The 12,807-nt window shown below is 37.6% G+C and overlaps 1 protein-coding gene across 4 annotated transcripts in view; it reads right to left on the bottom strand.

The window, feature by feature from the left end:
- Positions 1–12,807, bottom strand: part of LOC126821498 (1-phosphatidylinositol 4,5-bisphosphate phosphodiesterase beta-4) — a 315,174-nt gene that overhangs the window by 266,268 nt on the left and 36,099 nt on the right. For all 4 annotated transcript variants that reach the window (XM_056100864.1, XM_056100865.1, XM_056100866.1 and 1 more), the window contains exon 2: positions 7,289–7,404. In XM_056100864.1, the coding sequence (XP_055956839.1) occupies positions 7,289–7,372 (84 nt within the window). In that variant the 5' untranslated portion in view covers positions 7,373–7,404. The remainder of the gene's footprint in view (positions 1–7,288; positions 7,405–12,807) is intronic.

Below are 12,807 nucleotides of genomic sequence, written 5' to 3'. Positions count from 1 at the left end.
ATTTTATGTTATATTCATATTCATTTGTAATGTATATCGAAATGTGGATGCTTTTTATATGTATACTAACACAATGACTAAGACACTAACAGACAAATAACTTAAGTTTATTATTTAAGACGGAGTAGGATCAGGTTTTGGATAAGATTTGTGGGTCAATATGGATTTAGAAAAGATAACTAAGACAGGCAAAGATTTAGGTTTGTTAAAGAGGAAAGGTTTAACCTTGAGTGACAGAGAGAGAGGGAGAAAGAGTTTGAGTTGGAGAGAAAGAGAGACGAGAACAATAAAAATTGAATCGTGAGTATGAGTTACAAATTGAGAAAGAAAGACCTGATTCAGAAAGACCTGATCGTGAGAGAGAAATTGCGGAGTCCGAAAAAGCGTTTTGTGCAAAAAAGAAAGTAGAGAATTGACATTAAAGGAAGTACAACTAAGAAAATCATTGTGCCATGCAGAATTCGAGGTTGCTAAAATGAACAAGAGCATCGCTAACGCTGGAATATACGTCCACGTTCCAGCTTTGATTGAGAATGAAAAGGAGGCTAGGCGTTGGGTTTGTTTTGCCAAATTTACAGACAAAATATTAACAAAAAAGTGGGTATGACACTGCCCCTGGAGGTTGGGGCATGCACCAAAATAAATAGTTGCTGTCTTTACGGTATAAGGAATAAATATGCAAAATTCCAAGATGATCCATTCAGAATTGCAGCCTGTAGATGATAAATACAAAAATCGGGTGTGGCTCTGCCCCTGGGGGTTGAAAATGGAACAATATAAATAGGCACCACCCTGTTATTGAAATGACAACATCAATAGTTGCCATCCTTAGGGTATAAGGAATAAGTATACCAAGTTCCAAGATAATCCTTTCAGTAAGGGCATTCACCAAAATCAATAGTTGACACCCTTAGGCTATAAGGAATACATATGCCAAGTACCCAGTTAATCCATTCAGAATTGCGGCCTGTAAACGATAAACACAAAAATTGGGTGTGGCTCTGGCCCTGGGGGTCACCGGACATGCAGTTGTCATTCTTAGGGTATAAGGAATAGGTATGCAAAGTTTCAAAAGGATCTGTTAAGAATTGTGGCCTGTAGGCGAAACACAAGACACACAAACATTGGGCGGGGCTCTGTCCCAGGGGGTCGGGCATCCACCAAAAATAATAGAGGTCAGCCTTAGGGTATAAGGAATAAGTATAAAAAAGTTTTCAAGACGACTGATTAAGCATTGCAAGCTGTACTGACACACATAAAGAAAATGGGCGTGCCTCTGCCCCTGGGGGTTGGACATTCACCAAAAACTATAGGGATGTGGTTCTTGTCGGACATTTTACCGAAAATAAAGGGGCATAACTCTTATCGTTATTTAAGCAGAAGAATTCATACCACAATTAAAAATCACATGTCGACAAAATATTCAAATCCCGTATGTAATAAGAATTAATATTTAATCCCCGTACGGTATTCAATTCATACCACAATTAAAAATCACATGTCAACAAAATATTCAAATCCTGTACATAATAAAAATAGCTGAACCTCGCTAATTTTCACATTTAATTCCCGTACGGCATTCAAATTTATGTCAGCAACATTCCTACAAAATTAAGCATTTTTGTAATACATTGAATGAAAGCTTGCCGATCCTGCTTTGGCATCAAATTCACAACCGTAATATTCCTTCAAAATTACGTGTCTCCGTTTATACGGCAGCAAATAAAGGCAGAACTTCCGAAATAAGAATAGTTTGTGATGTCAGAACATCGTTTTTTCTTTATAAAATGTCAACAAAATATTCAAATCCGTGCATAATAGAAATAGGAACACCTCACTATTTTTCATATTTAATTCCCGTATGGTTATGGTATTCAAATGTATGTCAGTAATATTCCTACAAAATTACGTGTTTTCGCAATACGATAGAATGAAAGTTTGCAGATCAGTACCTGCTTCAAGCGCAGCTAGTAATATTCCTCCAAAAATTACATGTTTATAAGGCAGCAAATGAAAGAAAGGTGTTCGAAATAATAATTACATTGATAGTTAATGCATAGTTAACTTCAGCGTATATGTGACTCATAGCACATAGCTTCATAGTAAGCGCTGGCTTATATGTTAAGTGCTTGTCCACAAGAAAACCATGCAAAATCGAAAAGGTGAGGTGTCGGCCGATTTCATTCATATTCATAGGGTTTGGTCATGCCCATGAGACTACTCGATAGCCAAAACCGCCGATCTCAGAAATTGACCCTAGCCGAGATACGGCAGGCAGGTGTTTTTGGGGCTTTTTTCTCATTTTTTTCGTCAATGTTAGCTGCTGTTTTTCAGGTTGTAAATGAGTACTTATGAAACAAATGATGATTCGATATATTAGGCTAGGTAGTATTGTTTCAAAAAAATGAAAAAAGAAAAATCTATCTTTCCACTGAGGGGTGCCACTTGGTTATTCCTGAAGGGTATAAATCGAAACCTATAAATTAAAGTACCCAACTTTATGCCCCGATATCACCACTGCCGCGGGGTCTCATGAATTCTTTTTGTGGTTGTTAGTAAATGGGTACAAGGTCTCTCGATTAAAAAAATAAAATTTCATATATCTTCATACGCATGCGCGATAACATTTTCTAAGTTTTGACAATTTTAATATTGGATCATCTGATATTGATATGTTCTAATCAATATAGTGACAAAATATGGATGCTAAACGACTCGATACCATCGGCAATTGACAGACTAGCGTTTCGAACCCGCTCGGGCAGTCGTAGAACCCGCTCTGTCAAAACTATCAGTTCTGGTATCCAGCCATCCAAGATGGCGGCTTCTGTATGTGGTTTTTCACAGTTTTCTACTTCAAAATGCGGCATTTTCACTGTGTATCCTAAAGAGACTGAGCATGTTTTATTGAAAGAGTGTACTAAAGACATCAGAGGGTATTTGTCAAGTGTTCAAGTTACCAAAAATGACGTTAAGCACGAGTGGCAACTGATTTGTTTTAGAAGTGGGATTTTTGACGTTCAATTACCAGTCTTAAACGCAAAGACAATATGTCCAAACCACCGGTACAGTCTTGGTATAAGATGGAAACTGATATTTACTATTTGTCAATGATTACATGTATAACACTGTCCTGATGATATTTACTATTTTTCAATGATAGTAACATCGTCCCGCTGATATTTACTATTTGTCAATGATAGTAACACCGTCCTGATGATATTTACTATTTTTCAATGATAGTAACATGGTCCCGCTGATATTTACTACATATTTGTCAATGATAGTAACACCGTTTTACTGATATTTACTATTTGTCAATGATAATAACACCGTCCTGATGATATTTACTATTTTTCAATGACACCGTCCTGCTCATATTTACTATTTTTCAATGATAGTTATATCGTCCCGCTGATATTTACTATTTTTCAATGATAGTAACATCGTCCCACAGATATTTACTATTTGTCAATGATTATAACACCGTTCTGCTGATATTTACTATTTGTCAATGATTATAACACCGTCCTGATGATATTTACTATTTGTCAATGATTATAACACCGCTCTGCTGATATTTACTATTTGTCAATGATTATAACACCGCTCTGCTGATATTTAATATTTGTCAAAGATTGTAACACCGTCGAACATCTTTCTTCGAAAGGCGGGGGACAAAAATGTTATGAGTTAGACCAACATGTATAACACTACTCTACTACTAGTACCAATTGTTGCTGTTCGATATTCTGATATATACGTACACCTAATATACTGAGTGCCATGGAAAACGCATCACTTTTTTTCCCCAAATATTTTATTACTAGGTGGTTTTGTATGTATATTATGCAATACTATGAACTATTGTTTCACACAATGCTCCCAAACGCAAAAAATATCGGCCCGTGTGCAAAAAAAAAAAAAAAATTGCACGAGATGCACATGAAAAACCCAATATTCACGTGCAGCATTGTGTTTGAGCCCTTTAAAAGCATGTTTTCAACTTAATGTGCAGTACATGAACTGTGAAACGTCAATCTGTCGTAATTTGTTGTTGGATGTGTGAAGGAATCGAGCTAGAGATGCCGAGACTTACTGAATGTCCAGGGCTGGCATGCCTACACGTGCTTTTGCCAGACACTTCAAATGTCATCAGTCCACTATTGTAAGGTTGGTGGAACGTGTTCGAGTTACTGAATCAACACGTGACCGTCAACGTCCTGGTCCACAACGCGTTACAACCCAGGCTCAAGATCGCTACATCCGGGTCACTCATCTGCGTGACAGATTCCGCCCAGCGACTCGAACAGGTGCAGCAGTCGTCGGAAGACAAGGACCAGTAAGTGCCAACACCGTAAGACGTTGTTTAAGAGAAGTAGGACTCCGTGCACGATGACCTTATGTTGGAGCTATCCTCAGGGATCATCACCGTCAGTGGCGTTTGATATGGGCTCAAGGACACCAGACATGGAGAAGAGTAGACTGGCAAAGTGTGCTCTTCAGTGATGAGAGTCGCTTTCATCTTTATCACGCTGATGGCAGTCAACGTGTTTGGGGACGTCTTGGGGAACGTCTTGCAGACTGCTGCGTCTTCGAAACAAATCGATGGGGTGGGGGAAGTGTAATGGTGTGGGGAGGCTTTGTATCCTTGATTACAGATTAAACATTTGTTTATTTTTGGGGCTTTTTGTGAAGATGATGATCACCGTACTTTAAGAGTGTAGGACTACTAAATATAGATGATTAACTCGTTGGTCGCAGGTAGAGGTAAAGATAACATCGGTCCTGAAAATTGAAAGATAAGAAAAAATCTTGCCTTTTTAGTCGTGGTGATCTGGAACTTTTTAGAGTGTAGAATTTATTTTCCAATCTTGAGGATTTATGCCTACATTTTACTATTGAATGACTACTGTGAGCTATGACAGTTCTCTCAACTGCAGCTTATTATAATGAGATCTGTACATATCAAGAGATTTAAGAGTGAAATAATGCGAATTTTAGCAAATTTCCACTTCCAGTTGCAGTAAGAGTTGTCATACGAACATTATGTTGCGAAAATATAGCAGATGTGAAGGCGTCTGTATTATACTACATTTGTTTGAATATCAGTTTGATAATATTGGGGATAAAGCTTCGTAAAATTGTCGAATTTATCCGATTTTTGTCAAAATTACCCACTATTTTTGAGAGTGTAGTTATAGACATATATGAAATTTTATTTTTTTAATCGAGAGACCTGATACCCAGTTACTAACAACCACAAAAAGAATTCCTGGGACCCCGCGGCAGTGGAGATATCGCGGCATAAAGTTAGGGTACTTTATAAGGTTTGATTTATACACTTCAGGAATAACCAAATGGCAACCCTGAGTGGAAAGATAGATTTTTCTTTCTTCATTTTTTTTAAACATTACTACCTAGCCAAATATATCGAATCATCATTTGTTTCATAAGTACTCATTTACAACCTGAAAAACAGCAGCTAACATTGCCTAAAATTGACGAAAAAATGAGAAAAAAGCCCCAAAAACACCTGCCTGCCGTATCTCGGCTAGGGTCAATTTCTGAGATCGGCGGTTTTGGCTATCGAGTAGTCTCATGGGCATGACCAAACCCTATGAATATGAATGGAATCGGCCGACCCCGGTTTTCTCGTGGAATATCTTTTGCGTCTAAAAGCAATTTTCGTACGGCAGTCGAGATCACGGGAAAGTGCCACTGTAGATGAGAATTTCTATATGGAGTCTTAAAAGACGCAAAAGATATTGCAGACAAAATCACTGTCCATTGATTTAGGGTGTTATATACTCTTACGATATGTGACATCTATGAGAATGACTAGTTTATAGATGCTGTCGGCTCACATCAATGCGATTAAAATGATCGACAATAGAGAAACCACAAACACGTGGAATAAAATTATAATCACTCTTATTGGATTGATGAATAGTCCGACAAAGGGGAAGCAATGACTTCTGTTTAAGATTAGATTGATGAATTGTCCATCAATGGATTACGTCAGTCAATCATGGCAGATTAAGTAGTTTATCTAAAATCAAGGTAGGTGTATAGCCGGTATAACATGATAAATACGTTGATCACTTAATTACCTAACCAATCCAGCCTATTATCAACGATAATCGGGTTGAGTGGTAGTTATACACTCAGTACATTATATTAATTTTGGAATTTTGAATATTATTCACCCTGTCTTGATGTCCGATTGGGCATATTATTTTGTCCCAAAAAGTTTGACGGACGGACGGACAGACAGACAGACGGATGAACCTATTTTAATAGTCCCTGATTTCTTTGAAAGGCGGGGGACAATCAAAATAGTGACCTGTAGAGTGTCAGGGGCGACAACAATATAAATGTGGGCGTATAAAAATTGCACATAAATTTAATACAGATCGGATGATCACTTTTGTCATTTAGAGCTTTCACAAAATTCAACGAAAAGATAGGTTGTCAGGCAATAAAACATCTGCCCACAAGTCATCCAAGCAGTTGATAAGGGTTGTCTTGCATATTATTCTTTTGCAGTTAATGGAGCATTTACAATTATCAGAAAATGTTGAAAATCTATAGACTTCTTCATCCAATGAACTTATAAATTTCATGACAATCGGATGATAACTTTAGCCATTAGGGTAGTAGGGTGACCACAAATTGATTAATGTGGGCGTATAAAACGGGTCATAACTCTTGAAGTTATCAACAGAGTGAAACAAGGGCCGTAATGAACGTAAGGGATTGATTATTAATTGGCTTCTTCATGTCACTAATTTGAACAACATCAATCACTATTGTGGTTAGAGTATTCACAAGTTCTACAAAGTGAAACAGAGGTAATAACTTTATAAGTAATTAACAGAAATTGTTGTAATTTGATAGGAATCTACATTTCACTAACTTGAATAATGCATGTCAATTTCAATGAGATCGGATGATCACTTTCATTGTTAGAGGTTCTCAAGTTTCTATAAAGTGAAAGTTGAAACGAGCTGTAACTCTAGAAGTTGTAATTCAACTTTTTTGTCTCACTAATTTAAATGCAAACATAATACATGTATAAATATGCAGTCTACTATTGTTCAAATGTTCAATACCAAAGAATATCTTCATTGTCATGATTTCTAAACCAAACAATTCATCAGAAGACAATCTGGATTGAACAGATAGAAATTTGACCTAAGGATTAGATGCAAACTATTTATTTCAAAGTTTACACAAGACTGAGAATAATTAAAATGTTTTATAGAACAATTAAAAGAGTGTTTACCTCATCCCAGCAATCAAATACCCCTCCTTTCAATAGAGCATCTGGCACTGTTTTACGCCAGTTGAACTCAAAAGGTTTGGCCATGGGGTATAGGCCTACTTAACTAACTCCAGATTCTGAAAAATAAATCAAGGTTAAATATTTAATGAAAGTTCAATTATATTTAGGTTCTGCATGCTTTAATCAAATCTGCAACTCATATTCAGAAATCACCTGAATAAAAGAAAGTTTGCCAGGATACAAAACATATGCCCACCACTGCTAAATTGTCTGAGCTATGAAATCTATTTCTATCAAATTTGTACATATTTTGACTAGATAATGTATGACCAGGGATGCTATTTCCAAATGTTGCTCGTTCGACATAGTTTTAGGACAGAATTAGGTCACCAGAAGTCATTTATCAGCTTCAGGAAATAAGAGTAAATAAGCTTCAATTCCCTTGAATACATGTAGACTTCAACTACAAATTTTACATATTTAATTCCTGAACTGTTTTTAAATTTGTGTCAGTAATATTCCTTAAAAATTGCGTGGAAAGCGTACCGTAGATGTACCTTGCTTCAAATTCACATCAGTAATAAATATTCCTCCCAAATTACGTGTCTTCGTTCATACAGGAAATGAAAGCAAAATGCCCATAATAAGAATAGTTTTTCTTTATAAAACAGTATTTTAAAATTACATCCCAAGACACCAGTAATCACCCATGGTCGCTTTTGTTACTGATACTTGCCCACATGATATGTTTTTCGCGCCAAAATGAACCATTCTAGTTAGCTTTTGTAGAAATCAATACAAAAACGTGGAAAAATGACATTTTCACCACGTAGTAATTTGTTACAAAATAAAGGTAACCGATGTTTATTTTAAGAGATGGATATATTTTTCGTACATATATGTTTATAGCCTACAGAATATTTTGTTGTCCAGTGAATGGAATATGATTATAATTTTGTTTGATGCTATGATGGGGTGCCAGGTTGGAACATGTGGACAATTCTTAAGACAGGAAATGGTTATAAATTAAAATTGTGAATAATTATCGAGCATGTAATGTATATTTACAGGATTATAAAAATTACTGTTTGCACTAATTACTTACACTGTGAACTGAATGACTATTAAAGGTTAGTTTAAAAGTTGGTTGACTTCCTAATCAAGAAGTAATAATCTTTGACTAGTTTTAACATCTCGATGACCGACATCAAGGAGCTAAGAATGTCCAACAGAGAAACCATAAATTGTTTTCAGGATTAAGATATAAAGGAAGTCAATAAAGGCAGATTAGGTATCGTAGTTAAAGATATATAGTTAAGAGTTTAATAAAGAGTTGGTCATTCTTGCTATAATAATTCAAAATTAGATGATAAACAAACCAACAGTGAGACTGATGTCCCCTGCCAAAAAAAAAACAACAGATGACACATATTAATTAATTGCACATTTATCTTTTTCAAAAGTATCGAGTAATCAAACTGATCATCTATGCTTAGTTTAAGCATAAAATGTTCACTATCAAACTGAGGTTTTGATTGAAGTACCTGGTAATGAGTGAAACTATACACTAAGTCACTAAGTTTCATCAGTTTCATCACTCTCCATCAGTTAGAATCAAAGTTATGTTGTCCCAAGGCATCGACCAAAGAAATTGCTCAGCTCGCCTTACCTTTAAATGGGAAATATTAATCATTGAACTCTGTCAAGACATTCGCCTAATGAACGTATATACCTTAATTAAAAGCAGAATTGTTATGTTCCAAAGTCTTGACCAATCAAATTGCTTATCGATCCGTAGCCCAAGCAGAAAATTCTCATCATCGAACTTAGTCAATGTATTGATATAATGAATTTATACTCACCCTATTAGAACTAAAGTTATTATATCCCAAAGTCTCAACTGATCAAATTGCTCATTTCTGCTTACCCTTAGTGGAAAATGCGCATAAACGAACTATGTCAAGGTATTCACCTAATAGACACCTACACCAATTTTGAACATTCTACCTCAATTAGAAGGAGAGTTATTGTGTTCCAAAGTCTCAACCAATCAGATTGAAGTCTAACTTAGTCAAGGTATTGATGTGATGAAACTACATGTATACACCAAGTTTCATCACTCTCACTTCATTAAATTAGAACCAAGTTATCATGTCCTATAGCATCAACCAATCAAATTGCTAATCTCTGCTTACCCTAAGCACAAAATGCTCATCTTTGAACTCCATCAAGGCATTCACCCAATCAACGCCTACACCAAGTTTGAACATTCTACCTCAATTCGAAGGAGAGTTATTGTGTTGTTAAGTCTCAACCAATCAAATTGTTTATTGCTCTACTTACCCTGAGCAGAAAATGCTCATTACTGAACTTAGTCAAGATATTAATGCAATGAAACTCTATGCCAAATTTCATCACTCTCACTTAATTAGAACTAAAGTTATCGTGTCCCAAAGCATCAACCAATTAAATTGAATATCTCTGCTACTGCTAGTCTGCTTACACTAAGCAGAAAATGCTCATCTTCGAACTCTATCAAGGCATTGACCTAAAAACACCTACACAAAAAAGAAAATATTGAAAATTTTATTCCAATTACTTCATTCTGAGCCAAGTTATCATTGTTTGTAATTTTGACAAGATGCGTGCATAGTACAGAGTAACCAGTGCACTGGTATATTCGAGACTTAGCCTCGCTTTAGCATTTTTGAATTAAATTTTTAAATGGCAAACTGTTTTAATCTAGTTAAAATCTCGAATATCCGAAGCGATCGAGCTGGGGCGTACATAACGATGTGACCGACTGATGCACATACCCCCAGTACGAGTGACGCAGTCAGGAGCCGCGCACCACAGGTGCGAGTTTTCTAGGGGCCATGTGCAGAGCGGATCTAGAAGCTGGGAATAGGGGTGGGGTGGGGATGGTTCCAAATCTAGGGCGCTATCCACAATCCCATCCCACAATGAATGTCAACTTAATACTGGCTATAACATTAAGCGTCCCAGTAGAACATAGACAGTATTGTATAATGATATAGTTGTTCGCCGATCATTGTCTCGCCGGAAAGCAGTTTTATTTAAGTTGACATAAAGTTTATGTCATATATACTATTCAAAAAAAGTAGGGGATATTTGATTTTGGGGGCATAATACTAAAATATGCAAATGACTACGAAAAAATTCACTATAGAACCTAACAGAAGAAACATTTCCAGTTACATGTGACGCCCAAACGCACCAATAGCTACCGCATGGAATGCAGGTGATGCTTGGGATCATCATGGGGGTCCAACCCAAGATTTGCACGACTCTGACTTTGAATGTTACAGTCATTGTGGCATTGAATTCCAGAGTGGAAACATCAGTTTAATTGTTTTAGTGACCAGAAAACAAATTTTGATATGCGTCGGCTTACCCAAAATGAAAGGTTACGTGCCCTTGGCATGCTACAGATCGGCACAACACAGGCGGTTGTGGCGCGGACGATGAATGTTTCTTAGTCTGTCATAAGCAGGCTATGGTCCAGATACCGTGATACACAATCTGTACAGGACAGACCACGCTCAGGTCGACCAAGGGCGACAACTCAAGCCCAGGATCGATTTATCCGTACCTTGGCCTTGAGAAATCGTGTCATCACAGCAAATCAAATCAGCGCTTGTCTTCAAACAGACACTGGTGTGAGAGTGAGTGGCCAGACGATTCGGAATCGACTGCATAGGGGTCAACTTCGCGCCTGACGTCCTCGCGTGATCCCTTGTTTGAGAGATCATCACATTCAGGCAAGACGTCGTTGGTGTAGGGATCGTCAACACTGGGATAATCGACGCTGGAGCAATGTGATGTTTTCAGATGAGTCAAGGTTCACTGTTGATTTTTTGGACAGACGTAGGAGGGTGTGGCGTCGTCGAAACGAGCGCTTCCAAGACGTTAACGTCATCAGACATGATCGATTTGGGGGTGGTTCTGTTATGGTGTGGGGAGGCATCACTGTTGCTGGAAGAACGGCTTTACATGTTGTTGCAGGCCAGTACTACCGGGACAACATCTTAGCAGTCCATGTTGTGCCGTTCGCACGACGTCATGGCCGCCGTTTCATCTTCCAGGATGCCAACGCAAGATGTCACAGGGCCAGGATCGTTACAGGTTACCTCCAACAACAGAACATCACCACATTACCTTGGCCAGTACTGAGTCCCGACCTCTCCCCCATCGAGCATGTCTGGGACATGCTTGGACAGAGGTTACGTCAACGTCAACAACGTCCTGCCAATGTCCAAGAACTTGCTGCTGCGTTGCAACAGGAATGGGACAATCTGGACCAAAATGACCTTAGACGTCTCATTAGGAGTATGCCACATCGGATCAATGCTTGTTTGGCAAACAGAGGAGGATTTACCCGTTACTGACTTGGTTGTGATGCTGTGGTAACTTTGCTGTTTGACCACGGGTATCATTTTACCCTTATAATGGTCAGTCTGTGTCTTACTTAGTCTAACGATCATTTGGAATAAATCGATGAATGTGAACTTCATTTCATTTTGTCATTTGTTTCTTCGTCAGTTTCATTAGGTGACTTTAATAACACTTAAAAATCAAATATCCCCACACACCTGTATAACTGGGCAGTTCACTATAACCGTGAATATGATAGTGCTGCGCCATAATATTATGTTGTATTGTGTGATGTTCAGTTCCCTGTGATCTATAAGTCGGGCCCCTGTGCGGAAGGGCTACTTCCGGGAACTGGTTTCCGGTTTCCTGTGTGTTTTGTTTTGGTAACATTGTCCGGTATTAAAAAAGTGTTAACAGTTTGTCGCTGTCTTCGTGTTCGCTCCTTTACTATAAACTGTCGTGGTGGCAGACCTGTATAAGAAAACAGGAATAGAAGAATAATGTTATAACGGAATCCAGCGCCGCAGGCACGAAAAAATTTCAGATATGTAACCGAGCTTTTAATTTTTCGGGACAGGGCCTGAGAATTTTAGTCATTGTCGTGGCAAATGGAACCAAATTCTAGCTAACGAGAGGATAAGAAATGAGACAGAATCTTGTGGCCTATCTGTCAATTTCGCCTGTTTTGTAATTGTTTACCTCATTAATTCATTTAGTCTGAGACCGACTGCGGTGAGTACTTTTTTTGAGACCGACTATTTTTTTGCCATGGGGGAAAAACATTTCATAGAACAACATACTCGCAACAGAATAAGAGTGACAAACATTTTTTCAGACATGACAAGCAGACATGGTTATTTTATACTATAGTTTTGTGTGACGTATGCATTTTAGGCTCATGGATTCACACAAATAATATAGTATTTGGGATCTATTCTGGTATTGTTTGGTTACCTTATTAATTCATTGAGTCGCCGATGCATAATTTTGAGACCGACTGCAGTGACTGCACTTATTTTGAGACCGACTATTTTTCTCCCTGGGGGAAATTTTGTTCATAGACCAACCTACTCACAACAGAATAAGAGTGAAACACAACATTTTTTCAAACATAAGTTGACAAG

The sequence above is a fragment of the Patella vulgata genome, chromosome 5 (assembly GCF_932274485.2).
Source record: "Patella vulgata chromosome 5, xgPatVulg1.2, whole genome shotgun sequence".
Lineage (NCBI taxonomy): Eukaryota > Metazoa > Mollusca > Gastropoda > Patellidae > Patella > Patella vulgata.
The sequence above is the reverse complement of the archived record's forward strand: the minus strand, read 5'-3'. Positions and strand labels throughout refer to the sequence as shown.